Source organism: Corvus cornix, chromosome 14 (assembly GCF_000738735.6).
Source record: "Corvus cornix cornix isolate S_Up_H32 chromosome 14, ASM73873v5, whole genome shotgun sequence".
NCBI classification, from domain to species: Eukaryota; Metazoa; Chordata; class Aves; order Passeriformes; family Corvidae; genus Corvus; species Corvus cornix.
The window spans coordinates 7,150,843-7,164,652 of record NC_046344.1 but is presented as its reverse complement, the minus strand read 5'-3'; the positions used below and the strand labels follow the sequence as shown (position 1 = coordinate 7,164,652).

Below are 13,810 nucleotides of genomic sequence, written 5' to 3'. Positions count from 1 at the left end.
GTTCTGAAGATGAAAGTTGTCTCTTGATCTCAGGGTCACAGCTGACACGCGAGGATGTAACGCAGAGCCTGTCTAACACACACACACACACACACACACACATTTAGGGATTTGTCCAACGCCACCCTTGGCTGTGCAGGAGCTATTTGCTGTTTCAATCTCATTGCCCAGCATGGATTTGTTCACAAAGATGGAAGTTTGCTTCTGGAGACAGCACATGAGTCTGCAGAGCTGCATGGGGGTCAGATTCCTGCTGGAGAGGTGCCACCATAAACATGTCCCTGCTCGGAGCTTCCCCCACATGCCATCAGCTCTCTGCTCTTGGCTGCCACTGCTCTTCCAGCTGCCCAGGGCTTGTCTGCCTGTGCTCTCAGCATCACCTTCCCCTCTCTCCATCCATCAGGAGGCATCCAGTGGTTCCTGGTTGTCCACCATTAATTAATTAATCCTCCAGTCTGAGGATACTGGAGCTGCTCAGGAATGTGCCCATCACTAAAATCAGAGCAAACACCCAGCCCTGCCTTGCCCAGCCTGGAAAACGCTGTTGGAAGGAGCTGTGTCTGCATCCTCGACATTTCCATCCCAATTAGAGCTCCAGGAGCACCAGCAGGGCCCTTCCTGAGCAGAGTTTATGGCTGTCATTAATCCCCTTTATGAGCCCAGCCCTCTGCTCAGATTACAAGTGCCTGAGAGCAGAATAATTCTTTCAACCAAAACCAAATTATTTTTCAGTCTCCCACAAATTCCGGGGAAAGAATTAGTCCTGCATCCAGCCTGAGTGAAACAGTGTGGGTTTATATTCCATCCCTGGAGTTGTGGGTGTATTTGTTCAGTCACAGGGGTGTAACATGGCTCTTCTGCTGTTTCCACACACACACCTGGACAATGCCAGCCCAGGGAACCCCTCTGGGGCAGGACTCCGCTTCTCAGCCCAGTTTAATGGGAATATTCCCTCCTTTTTCCTGATCGGTCCACGCCAGCCACAGGAACTGTCAGCACTCTCCCCAAGGGCTGGTCATTTGTGGGTTTTTCTTGGAATTTTTTTTTTTGTTTTTCCTTCCAATTTACCTCTGACTAATTATCTAAGAGTGAAATGCCCAACCAAGAGCTGTTGCTGCCTGTCCTAATGGATATTTAATGAGCCTGTGTTTTATGGGAAGATGGATATTTCATATGTTCAATTTGCATTCATTAGGATATTAATTCTCAGGGGGAAAATGTCAAATTGCTCCACTTTATCTCAGTGAAAATATCCCTCGTGGTGGATGTACCCTGTAAAAATCATCAGGGCAAGGGCACAGTCAAGAGGAAAACAAAGGAGGTTGTAGAGCCAGGAGTAAAGAAAATCACAGAAATCATAAAATCATGGAACCATGGAATGGTTTGTATTGAAAAGGACTTTTAATCCCACCCAGTGCCACCCCCTGCCATGGGCAGGGACCCCTCCCACTATCCCAGGTTGCTCCAAGCGCCATCCAACCTGGCCTTGAATGTTTCCAGGGATGAAAATTCCACCACCACCACTTCCCTACCTCCTGGTGTCCTGTCCCAGGGCTCTCCAGCTGAAAACAACTTTCCCACTGTCCTCCCTGTTCCTCCTGAGCAGGATGTCACCACGCCCTGATGCCATATATCCATGGGACATAGCTCAGGGTGCCACCCCCAGCTTTGGGGGCTGCTGTGGATAATCCAGCGTGGCTTGGCTGATGTGCTGCTCCTTCCCTGTCCCACAGATTGCAGTGATGAGAACCCCTGTGAAGGCCTGAGCCGCCACGCCACCTTCACCAACTTCGGCATGGCCTTCCTCACCCTCTTCAGGGTGTCCACGGGGGACAACTGGAATGGGATCATGAAGGTCTGTGCAATCTCTGGGTACTTCCTCCTCTCGAGAGAGCTGTTGGTACAGCTTTCAAATGGATTTAGGCAACTCTTGGGTGAAAACAAAAATGGTTCCTCTTAAAACATCAAAATGAGACTTCCTAATTTAAAAGCCAGGTGTGTTTAAAAGCAGGGATTTGTCCCAGCCTGAAACTTTGTTCCTGGATATAATATTTAAGGAAAATTATGCCCTTTTTTTGGCTGACAGGGGTAGCCATGTGCTCTGCGTCCTGTGCCTCTGGGATGTGTCATGGGATCACAGGATCATGGAATGGTTTGGGTTGGAAGGGACCTTAAAGCTCATCCCATTCCACCCCCTGCCATGGGCAGGGACACCCCCCATTATCCCAGGTTGCTCCAAGTCCTACCCAGCCTGGGCTTGGACACTCCAGAGATGGGGAATCCACAACTTCTGGGCAACACATTCCCCTCTTTGTAGCTGATGTAATTCCTGGTCTCCGCATTTTCTTTTCTCCGTTTCAGCTGTACCCACTTTGTGTTCTTTTGGTGTTTCTGCCCTTGGAGCCCAAGCAGAGCCCCACTAATCCCTGCCCTGTCCCTCCCTGCTGCAGGACACGCTCCGGGAATGCACTCGGGAGGACAAGCACTGCCTCAGTTACCTGCCCGTCATCTCCCCCGTCTACTTCGTCACCTTCGTCCTCATCGCCCAGTTCGTCCTGGTCAACGTGGTGGTGGCAGTGCTGATGAAGCACCTGGAGGAGAGCAACAAGGAGGCCAAGGAAGACGCTGAGATGGATGCTGAGATCGAGCTGGAGATGTCCAGAGGAACCAATGCTGCTGGCGGGAGCCGGGGTGGGGCCGGGGCCCCTGAGAGCCGGGCGCTGCACGGGAACCAGGAGCACACCAAGGCCGTGCTGCAGGGGAAGCACCAAGCCCTGGTGAGAGCCCACACAGAGCTGGGGTGGGGAGGGCATGGATCCCACCAGCCTGGCCAGCAGATCCCACACAGATTCCACACGGAGCCACAGGGATGGGAGACAAGGAGCTGTCCCAGTCCCCCTTCAGCAGGGATGTCACCACCACCCCACATCCTGAGTCAGCTCCCAGGGCTCCCGCAGGTGGAGGCTGCTGGAAATGCTATCCTGAGTGTTATTCCATGGGAGGGGTGAAAGTCCATCACTCCAGTTCATTCCCCGGTTGTGGATTTTAAGTTCAGAGCCACAATAGCCACAGCTCCCTGTCCCGCTGTCCCAGCCAGTCCTTGTCATTTATCAGGGCAGCAGCACCAGGGAGCAATCCCATAAAGCCCGGGAATGCTGGCACTGGGATAAATTCCCTTCCCAGTGACACTGCTCAGGTTCTTTTTAATCCCACTTTGGGATTTCCAGAGGATCCTGCAGCAATTCAGTGCTGGTGTAAACCTGCAGCTCCCCACCGGCTCTGCTGAGGATGTGGATGACTTGGGAAACATCAGAGCCTCTCAGCAAGAAGCTGGAGGTTCCTGGGTTGCTTTTCCAGACACTGCCTGCTCTCTGATTCCTATCAGTCCTCTAGGAGAACAATCAGAAGTGCAGGGGGGAAGGAGGGCGTGAGATAATTGTCTCATCCCGTGTCAGCAGCCTGTGATTAAGAGTGAACATGGAACTGCTTTGTCACCATGATCACAAATAAATCTACCGTGAAATCAGTGGAGGCTAGCAGATTAAATTACATTAAATTAGATTTTTGTGAAATCCATCAGACTCCATTAAGGCAAGGAAAAGGAGATTTGGTTACACAGCAATGGGGAATTGGCTATTTGAATGTTGTTCCTCACAGACATTCCTGCAGGGAAATGCACAGGTTGCTTTTCTAATTGTGGGGAGAGAGAGGGCACGTCCTTTCATACAGGCTGGGATTGCAAACTGAGTCCATTCTCCTTGGGTTTTCCTCATCTTCCAATACTTCCCAAGCACATCAGGAGCTGGGCAGAGCCTCCTGTTAACCCTGGAAACTCCACAGGGAGAGGTGATGAGGGGGAAAAGCGTCCCGTCCTTCTGCTCCGCTTCCCACCATGTCCTGCCACCTTCCCACCAAAGCCCAGGCCACCAGGCTGAGGTGGCTGCTGTCCCACCCATCATGCTGGTGTGCTTTGGGGCTGTGCCTGAACTGTCCCAAACCTGTCCCTTCACAGCCACAACCTTTGCAGCCTCTGTCCTTTCCAGCTGGGAAAACAGCGTTTCCCAGAGGAATCAGCCCTGTGTGGGACAGGAGCGAAATCCTCTTTTTAGCCCTTAAAATGTATGTTTGGTGCACAGGGCAGTGTGTGAGCAGTGTGACTTCAAAGGCAGAGTCCTTTCTTTGTGGAGAAAGCAGTGCCAGGTTTGATTTTATTGTTGTTATTGTAAGAACTTGTTTATGATACTGAGGAAACAGAAGCCAGAGGGGATCAACACCTCAGGCTTCCAGCAATCCCCAGAGCTGTGGATTCAGGAGGTGCTCCAGGGAGATTCCCAGCAAACCCCTCTGCTCAGTCCCTCCCGATCACCCCACATGCCCACAATTTCCAGGGAATGGGATCAGGCTCTGGAGTGCAGCAGGTGTTTCCCAGCAAGGAGGAGGAGCAGCAGTGCTGTCTCCAAACCATCCTCACTGTCCAGAGCAGCTCTCCAGGTGGGAGCCAACAAATTTCCCATCTGTGGTTCATATTTCAAGCACTTATTTCATTTGAAATTTGCCCACATCCCTAATTCAGTCAGGTCTCGACAGCTGAACCCTTAAAAACTGAAGTGGCTGATGTCAAGAAGGGCTTTCTGTTCATCTGTTCCAGCCAGAGACAAACTGAGCTTGAAGAGCCAAATCCTGAGATCCTTCTGTTCAAGTGCTGAGCGAGTGGAGCGAGACCCTTTGTTCTCGATGTGGCTCCGGGCTGTGAACAAGCACCCGGCTGCCCCCAGCTCAGGTGATGCCGTGCTGATGGAGCTGATTAGCTGGGATGGCCAGGGACCAACTGGCACCGGCTGCTGAGGCTTTAATTCATCAGCTGAGAGCCCTGGGTGGCACCCGGAGGCCTCTTGGGCACAGCCACAGTTGGCAGAGCTGAATGCCAACGAGCTGTAAATACCTGCTGGCCTCCCCCAGTTCCCAGCCAAGCTCCACAGGGTAAAAGCACAGAGTAATCCATCTTGGGGTGTGTGGCTTCAGGGAGCTGAGGAAAGACATTTCTAAGGCAGAAATACAAGGAAAAAAACAGATTGAACCAGATCCTTGGGGAGCTCCAAACCTGAGGGATCTCAGGGCCAGGTTTTGCTGGCAGAGAGGGAAAACAGCCCGGCAGAGCAAAGCAAAATACATTTAATTTAAGACATGCAGCTGGGAAAATGTTTTCAATCAGTCACTGGGAGGCTGACGTTAAAGGAAAACCAGAGGGATTAGCTGTGTTTTAGATAAAAGGGGAAACTGGGAGGGGAATGTGTCCAGCCAGGCTGCAGGGCCTGGCCTGGGGGCTCCTGCTCCCCCACGACTTGGCCAAGTCATGGCATCACCTCTCAGCTTCTCCATCAGCACCTCAGGGACGTCGTTTGTGTCCCTAAAGCTTCCTGAGACCCCAGGACGGATTTGCTGTGAGGTGCCTGAGAGGGGTCAGATTTAAGGTTTGTGGTGTGCTCCGTGTGGGCACTTCCAACCAGAGCCCCTTCAGTGACAGCAAAGAAAAACCCCTTTTGTGCCCTCAAAGAGGCTCCACACCCCCACCCTCACTGCCACGATGTCTTCTCCTTCCCTCTGCCTCTTTCTTCAGGGGTCAGTGGTGCCCAAAATGCTCCAGGTTGTAGGAGAGAGGCCTCAGGGTCTGCAGTGGTGTCGATGTGTTTAAATGTCTGCCCTGTGAGTTTGTTTTGGGGAGGTAACACGTGAATTTCCAGAAGAACTTGGTTTGGCCCCTCTGTCCTCTGTTTGAGGAGGAGGACGTCGCCCTCAGGCCTCCTGAAAGCATCTCCCTGGAACATCAGATGAGGACAACGTGAGAAATGCTGCATTTCTCATGTTTTTAACAGATGGGCCCCTTTTTCCTGGCCTTTCCTTTCTCTTTGTGTGTTCAAGAGTTGGTTGAGTGGTGGGTCACTGATGCCTCCCTTTATTCCAGCTCCACCCTGAGCTCTCCCCTCAGTGTAACTTTGCTGTCCCATGCAGCCACTGGGGCCGCAGCTTGTGGGGAAGATCCCAGTGGGAACATCTGCACAAGGTTTGGAAGCAAAAAGGGAAGGAGTTCCCTGTAAATTCCCCACTGAGGTGACCCCATCTCCCTCTCTCCTCGCTCTGCAGGGCAGTGCAGCCTCCCTGAGGCCCCAGGATTCCCAGAACCTGCTGACCGTCCGCAAGATCTCCGTGGCCCGGATGCACTCCCTGCCCAACGACAGCTACATGTTCCGGCCCGTGACTCCGGCAAAGGCCCCGTTCCCCCTGCACGAGGTGGAGATGGAGACGTATCCCTGCAAAGCCCAAAGAGGTACCACCCATGGGGATTTCCACCTGCTCTGAGATGAAGCTTTGGGTTCCTCATGACAAGAGGGGCAGTGTCCAGAGAAGGGGCTGGAGCACCAGGAACAGCTGAGGGAGCTGGGAAAGGGGCTCAGCCTGGAGCAAAGGAGGCTCAGGGGGGACCTTGTGGCTCTGCACAACTCCCTGACAGAGTTGGGCTCTGTTCCCAGGGAACAGGGACAGGATGAGAGGAAACAACTCAAGTTCTGCCCAGGGAGGTTTAGTTTGGATATTAGGAAAAATTTCTTCCCTGGAAGGGTGTTCAAGCATCAGAACAGGTTCCCAGGGCAGTGGTGGAGTCACCATCCCTGGAAGTGTTCGAAAACCGTGTGGATGTGGCACTTGGGGACATTGGTTAGCACTGGCCTTGGCAGTGCTGGGTTAATGGTTGGATTTGATGGTCTTTTCCAATCTTTACGATTCCATGATTACAACCACGGGACAGCAGCTGCACATGGGGGGTTCAGTGGGGAGCAACCAACCCAAACATGGCCTGAGCAGGCCTTGCTCCGATTTGATTCCATCAGCACGACGAACGTTTCCCACATTGGGCACAATTCCACGTTGCCATCACTTTCCCCGGAGCAAGCTGGTGGCTCAGATCTTTGGGGAGAAACGAGGCTCCTGAGTAGTGCTGGAGGCACAGGGTACAGGCTGTTAGCCGAGAAAAAGGGAGCATTTCCCTTCCCTGTGCATTCCCTCTGAATCCTGCCAGCAGATCAATAACATCCCCAGGAATAAAAGCCGGAGTCGGGATTGCTTCCGGGCACAGCTCCTCATCGTTCCAGGCAGACTGCAGCCTCAGGGCACTGCCTTTAGCACCACACATCGAGTTCAGAGCTGCAGGAGTTTCTTTGGGAGCAGAAAGATTAGAAACCAGTGTCTGGCTCTTCCCAAGCCTGGCCTTGTAATGAATGTCATGGACAGACCCCATGGAGTGACCCCATAATCCAGGAATCACAAGTGCACGGAGCCTTTGAGGGGGCGTTCATCCACTGCATCCGAGTCCATTTCCCTGAAAATGCTTTTCTGTCTCTTTTGTTGAGCTGGTTTGAAGGGGAAATCGATACGAAACACAATCTCTGCCTCCCTAAAAGCACACGTGCTCCTGGAGTGGCTCCCAAGATCTTCTCCCACCCTGCTCTCCTTTGATCCGGCGTGGTTTGAAATGCAAGAACTGCTCAGTGGGTTTGCAGAGCCTGATTTGCTCTGATTTCCTTGGGAGAAGGAACTCTGTGTTTGTTCAGACTCTCTGGGAGCCAGGTCATGTTCTCTGCTCAGTGTTTGTTATTATTCACCTGCAAATTCCTGGCGAAGGAAAGAAAACAGAGGTTGAGTTTCAGGGGCGGCCTCCTGGGGCTGCTTTTCATCCCTGGAGTGGCTGTAAAGCAGGATTTATATCCATATAAAACTGCTGTGATGCTGCCAGGGGTGGGTAGAACCCACCAAGAATTCTCTGATGTTTCCCAAATTTCTCTCCAAGAGCGCTGGAGGGATGGATGTGATGGATATGACTTCTTTGGGAAAACCAGCAGCACCCTGAGCTGTGCTGCTGCTGAGCTGCCCAAACTCTGCTTCAAGTCACAGTTCCATAAATTACATCCAGGTAAAACTGAGCCCATGGAGACTCCCATGAGCATCTGTGTTTCCATGGGCTTCAGGATGTCTGATCTTCTCCCGATACTGCACCGACCACCCAGGGAAAATCTTGTGGGATGAGCAGATCTCAGGATATTTTGGGGTTAGATGCAGTTTCCTGATTTCCTAGAAAAACAAGAGAAAGAATATCCAGCTCCAGAGATCTTCAGTGTTCCTGAGCATCCAGTTTGGAGGGGGTTTGGGTTTTCTATATGAGAGCTCGATGGAAAGTTTCCAACAGGAGGAAATTCCAACTGAGGACAGGGAGTAGAGCATAGGGTCTGGATTTTATGACCATGTTTGTGACAGATTTTATGACAGAGTTTCTGCGTCATGAAAAGCATTTTATAAAGCCTGGAATAGCACATGAACAGCACAGGCTCAACCTGAAACTCTGGATCTAGGAGAGCCCAAAAAAAAACTGGGGAGAAGTGGGGTGGGGGTGAGAATTCCTTCTGTGGTGTTCTGGAGAAAAGCTCCGAAAGAAAAATTATTAAACACTCACTTTTCTTTCTCCCCACCAACAAATCTGTCTGTGAAATGCAACTGCAATGTGTCTGGATGGCTTTTGTCAGAGGTTCAAGTTCCCTGAGCCCTGGGTGAGATCTCTTGGAGTGATGGATAACGGTGTTTTTAACACGGAGTGGGGCAGCACTGGAGGAACAGACGCTGGGTTTCAAACTAATGAGGACAATAAATCCTGCAGCCAAAAAAACCAGAGAAGCAGATCTCTCAGACAACTCCCAAGCGCAGTAAAGCAGCACCACGGAGGGGCTGGGGAGGATGGATTGCCTTCAGACCCAGCCTAGGCGGCTTCAGGAAGAGAGAGATTCCAGCCTGCCCACAGCTCAGGGCTGTCAGAGCATTTGGAACAGGCTCCGAGCTCCTGGTGGGACCACGCTGAGCCAAGCTGTGCCTTGGGGACAGCCCTGATGGTGGCTGGGCTGTGGTGGGTGGGAGAACTGCCCTGGGCCTGCAGCGGTGTCTGCTCCCAGAGGAGGTGTAGAATATCCTGAGTTAGAAGGGACCCACAAGGCTCACAGTCCAACTCCTGGCCCTGCACAGTCACCCCAACATCTGTGTCCTCCCTGCCATCCCTGCTGAGGTTCAAGGCAGGAGACAAGACAAGGGTTTTTAATCCCAGTGTTGCCCAAGGGTTACGCTGATGTTGGGGATTTCAGCCAGGCCTAACAGGTCTTTCCTCCTCCCTCCTTTGTTTACTCCCCTCTTGAAGCTTCTGCCTCAATCCTTGAGAGAGCCCACAGGCCAAGCAATGACTGCTCCCTCTGTCCTGCCCTAGGATCCATCACCTCCATCCGCTCCCAGCCCGTGGGGACGAGTTCCTCGCTGAGAGTGCCCACGGAGTCGCTGCCGCTGGCCGCGCGCTCCCCCGGCCACGAAGGGCGGCACCGCTGGAAGGCCCTTCCCCCCCACGGCACCCCCCGATCTCCTGCTCTCAACAAGCTGCTCTGCAGACAGGTGAGAGGCCAAGAGCACCCAGAGGTAACTCCTGACTCGTCACCTGTGTTCCTTCCCTTCTTTCCCAGTCCTCTCTTGGGTTTCTTTGCTTGGAGCTAAGAGTAGAGCTCCTGTTTTAGAACAAAACGTGAAATTTTAATTTTAATATAATTTAGTCATTTTAATACACTCCTGCCCCAGCAAAGGACACGTGGGAAGGCCCTTTTTCCCTACTTCCATCTTCGTGGCTGTGCTATTCCAGGAAATAAGAGCTAAAGCCCAAATCCATTTTACGCAGGGTGGGAGAAGCCTCCAGGGAGCCCTACACTGTGATGGGTTGTGCTGGCTCAGGATTTGGGGCTGGAGCAAGACCAAGGCCCAGTAGATGCCAGCCCTGAACACGAAGGCTCCTGCCAGCAGAAGTTTATCCTCCTGTACAGGAGGGTCTGACAGGACTGGCACAGTGGGGCAGGAATGAGGTGGGGTCTGTTAGACCCACCAACATGGGCTCCCCATCCCTGGGAGTGTCCCAGGCCAGGCCGGACGGGGCTTGGAGCACCCTGTACTGGTGGAAGGTGCCCATGGCAGGGTGTGGAAGGAAATGAGCTTTCAGGCCCCTTCCAACACAGTGTGGTTCTATAATTCTGTGTCCATCACTGGAAGTGCTGCTGCCCAGCACGTCCCCAGGCTCTCACCCCACCTCTCTCTCCTCCCCTTCCAGGAGGCCGTTCGGACAGACTCAGTGGACGGACAGACTCAGGAGCGCAAGGACAGCCTGCAAGCAGAGCCTGGAGAGCCCCAACCATCAGCAAAGCAGCCCCAGAGCACCCTCACCCCCAGCCCTCTCCATTCCCCCCTCCCGGCCACCCCTCCGCGCTCCCCCCCGTCCTCCCCACACCGGCCCCTCGGCCCCCTGGCACGGAAGCACACATGTGGCCAGCACAGTGTTCCCAGCCGGCCACCCAGCCCCGCCAGCCCCTCTGGCCCCGAGGGCTGCCAGGGCGAGCCCTCGGACCTGGCTGACGAGGAGGTTCGGCACATCAACAGCTCGGCCAAAGACTGGGCAGAGGAGCACTCGGACCCCAGCAGCCGCTCCACCTCACCCTTCACCTCGCCGGCCCCGTCCCCCGTGCCCCTCAAGAACTGCAGCACAAGCAGCCTCTCCTGCAAGGAGAAGGACTTGAAGAAGTTCTACAGCACCGACACCAAGGGCTTCCTCAGCAAGCCCAGCTGGGCCGATGAGCAGCGGCGCCATTCCATCGAGATCTGCCCCTCCGGCGGCGCCCCGGACTGCGGCTTCCAGGACCCCGCTGAGGACAAGCAGCGGCCCCCTGCCCACGTCCAGCCAGAGGCCGACTACATCCACGGAGCCCGGAGGAAGAAGAAGATGAGCCCGCCCTGCATTTCTATAGATCCTCCCATGGAGGATGACACCGGGGCGGCCCCGCGCACCAAACCCTCCGAGAACACCCTGCTGCGGAGGAGGACCCCGTCCTGCGAGTTCCCGGCCTACCGAGAATCCCTGGAGCTCACGGAGAGCCAGCCCCCGTGCCGCGGGGAGCACCTCAGCATCCCCAACTTCTCCTTCGAGCAGCTGGACGGCGGCTCCTTGAGCAGCCTCTCGGAGCTGCTGGACAGCGGCCAGTCCACACCGGCCTCCATGGACTCGCGGCCGGACGCGGAGCTGAAAAAGCCGGATCACTTAAAAACTCAGTGGAGCAACGGCGAGAGGAGCAAAGAGCTGCTGGGCACTGCCAAGAGCCCCCTGCGGAAGCAGGACTTGGGCCCCGTGACTGTTGCCACAGAAGAAGGCACGGATGACCCAGTATAGCCGCTGGGCCGGGGGAGCGGGGGGGTCTCAAGGGCTTTGTCACCAGTGTGGGGGTTCCAAAGCGAGGGCACCCAGGGGTCGGGGGTGGCCGTCACTGGGGCCGTCCCCTCGCTGCGGTCACTCGAAGCGCTGTGGAAGTTTGCAAAAAAAACCACACACACACACACAGAGACACACACAGACACACAAAGAAGTGAAAAAGAAACCAAACGAACGGCTGGACGAAACTGGGGATGGGTTTTTTGGGGATGGGGAGTGGATTTGGCAAGAGGTTTTGGGGTTTCTTTTCTAAGGGGAAGGTGGAGTTGGTGCAGGGGTGGCTTCGTTCCTCCCACCCCCCTCCGTGGCCTCGATCACATTGATTCGGGTCCGAGGTGGTGTCGGTTGGGATTTGGGGGGATTCTCTTGGGGTTTTGTTGTTTTGTTGGGTTTGTTTTTTGTTGTTTTTTTTTTTTTAAAGATGCTCAGCTTTTCCCGAGGCACCTTTTCAAGCTGTCACGTTACGCCGGAGTGCCCGGGAGCTGGGAGCTGGACATTGTCTGTATATCAGCAGTTCTATAAATAGAAATCCTGTATTTGTGAGCTACAAAATGAAGAAACAAACAAAGAAAAAACCTGGAAAAAAAAACCAGACCCACAAAAACTCTCTCTCCATAATGCACATATTTTTATAGAGAAACAGAGATGCTGTTTTTTGCATTACATGGGTGGTGTTTCCTTGGGTTTTCTGTGGAATTAATTATTCCAGCCATTCATTTTCCAAATGTTTCTTCTCTTTCCTCGCTTCCCTTCCCTCCACCATCACCCCACCAGCTTCTTCTCACAGCTGATGCTTCTGACATCTCGCTCATTTTTCTTTTGTACTTTAGAGGTTGTCCTAATTACAGACAAAAAACCAAATCACTACTGAATTGTAGCCAGTGCAATAATAAGTTATTCATTCTTCTTGTCTGTCCAACTGTCCTGTTGCTTTTTTTCCCCCTCCCTTTCTTTTCAACTGAAATTCAGGTTAAACGTCGCAATAATCTGAACTAACGTGCACAGAGACGGTTTCTTGTGTTACAAAGAGAAGCAACTAATGAAAAAAAGGAAAGAAAACTACATTTACCGAGAGATTAAAAAAAAAGAAACTGAACAAATAAATAGTAAATTATTTAAGAAATGTATTTTGTTTACTGCAGTTCTAAGTAAATTATTGATACAGTGTGTAAAGGTGTAAAGAGCTGTCATAGGTGACGTTCTTTGTGAGCATTTAAGGTGATGATTTGTCCTCCTAGTGGCAGAACAACTCCGACCCCTCGGGGCAGTTTGCACTCCCTGTGCTTCCCTCCCAATCCCTACACCCACACCTGGACACGTTCTCTTCCCAAGGCCCTTCCAGAAGCCTCTAGAGGAATCCAGGTCACCTTTTAACACCACTTTGGGGTTTTTTTGCAGCTTTTGGGGTTGATTTTTCCTTTTTAGCCTCTGGTCCTTGCCCCTTCCCACCCCTCCTGCAGGCTCTGTGTCCACGGCACAGCTTGGCCATGGGAAATAGGAGCAGGAAGGAGCCCGTGGCAGCAGCCCGGACATCCGGGGGGGATAAAGCCCATCCAGTCGTTTCCGTTTGGTTCCTTCCGTGCCGCCTCATATTTATGCATTCACATTTATCTTCTGTTATCGATGCATCCATTACTCCAAAGGAAATGTATCTTGTTTCACATCTATTAAACTGTATAAACTGGAAGCGTGGCCTCCCTTTGTGCCGCAGCGGGGGGAGCCCAGGTGTTCCTCCCGCTCCCAGAGCTCGGCATTCCCTGAAACCTCTCTGCTCAACCTCTCAAAGCTGCAGCCCCCAGGTGTGAACCGTCCCCACTGGAGTTTGAGGCTTCTCCCACCTCCAGCTGAGCTCAGAGAATCCCTCACCTCACCCAAGAGTCTCCATATGTTGATCCAGCTCTGTGCTGGCTGCTTCCGAGGAGCACCTGCGCCGCTGTAATTAAGAGTCATTTAGAATTATTGTAAATAATGATTGTGTCTCGGCGGGATAGTGAGGAATTCCAGAAAAGAGCCATAAAATCCATGATTAACAGTGCTTTGGGGAGGATGGCAAACTCCTTTTGCTGCAGTTTAAGCAGAGGAGGTGAATCCCTCTGCTCCAGGCTGAATCCTGCCTGGAGGCGTGTGGGATGCTCCGGGATGTCCCCCGGCATAAGGGGACACTCAGGGTGTCATTTACCGCTGGGATTATTTAGCTGTGCTGGAAAAGGCCTGAATTCCCTTCTGGCCCTGTGCCTGAATTCCCTTCGGGGGAAAAGCCTCTCGCCATGGGGTTGGTGGCTGATGGTGATGATGGAGAGGGGGATGTAGAACAATTTGGAAGGGCTTGAGGCCATGGCAGCATCGGGAATGTGTTTGGATATTTGCTCCTGGTTCTGGTTCTGCCCGGGCTCCCACCCTCTGACAAAGCCACACCTTCCCAAACCCCCCAAAGCTCATGAGGACCCAAACCAACCCCATCCATGAGCCTGCAGGAACATCCTGGCA

The 13,810-nt window shown here is 53.0% G+C and overlaps 1 protein-coding gene across 2 annotated transcripts in view; it reads left to right on the top strand.

Annotated features, from left to right (window-relative positions):
- The window catches only part of CACNA1H (calcium voltage-gated channel subunit alpha1 H), a 160,140-nt gene extending 147,130 nt beyond the window's left edge, over positions 1-13,010 (top strand). For both annotated transcript variants that reach the window (XM_039560454.1, XM_039560453.1), the window contains exons 31-35: positions 1,734-1,855; positions 2,451-2,777; positions 6,142-6,325; positions 9,296-9,474; positions 10,175-13,010. In XM_039560454.1, coding sequence (XP_039416388.1) covers positions 1,734-1,855; positions 2,451-2,777; positions 6,142-6,325; positions 9,296-9,474; positions 10,175-11,284 — 1,922 coding nt within the window. In that variant the 3' untranslated portion in view covers positions 11,285-13,010. The remainder of the gene's footprint in view (positions 1-1,733; positions 1,856-2,450; positions 2,778-6,141; positions 6,326-9,295; positions 9,475-10,174) is intronic.
- Positions 13,011-13,810: the final 800 nt, after the last annotated feature.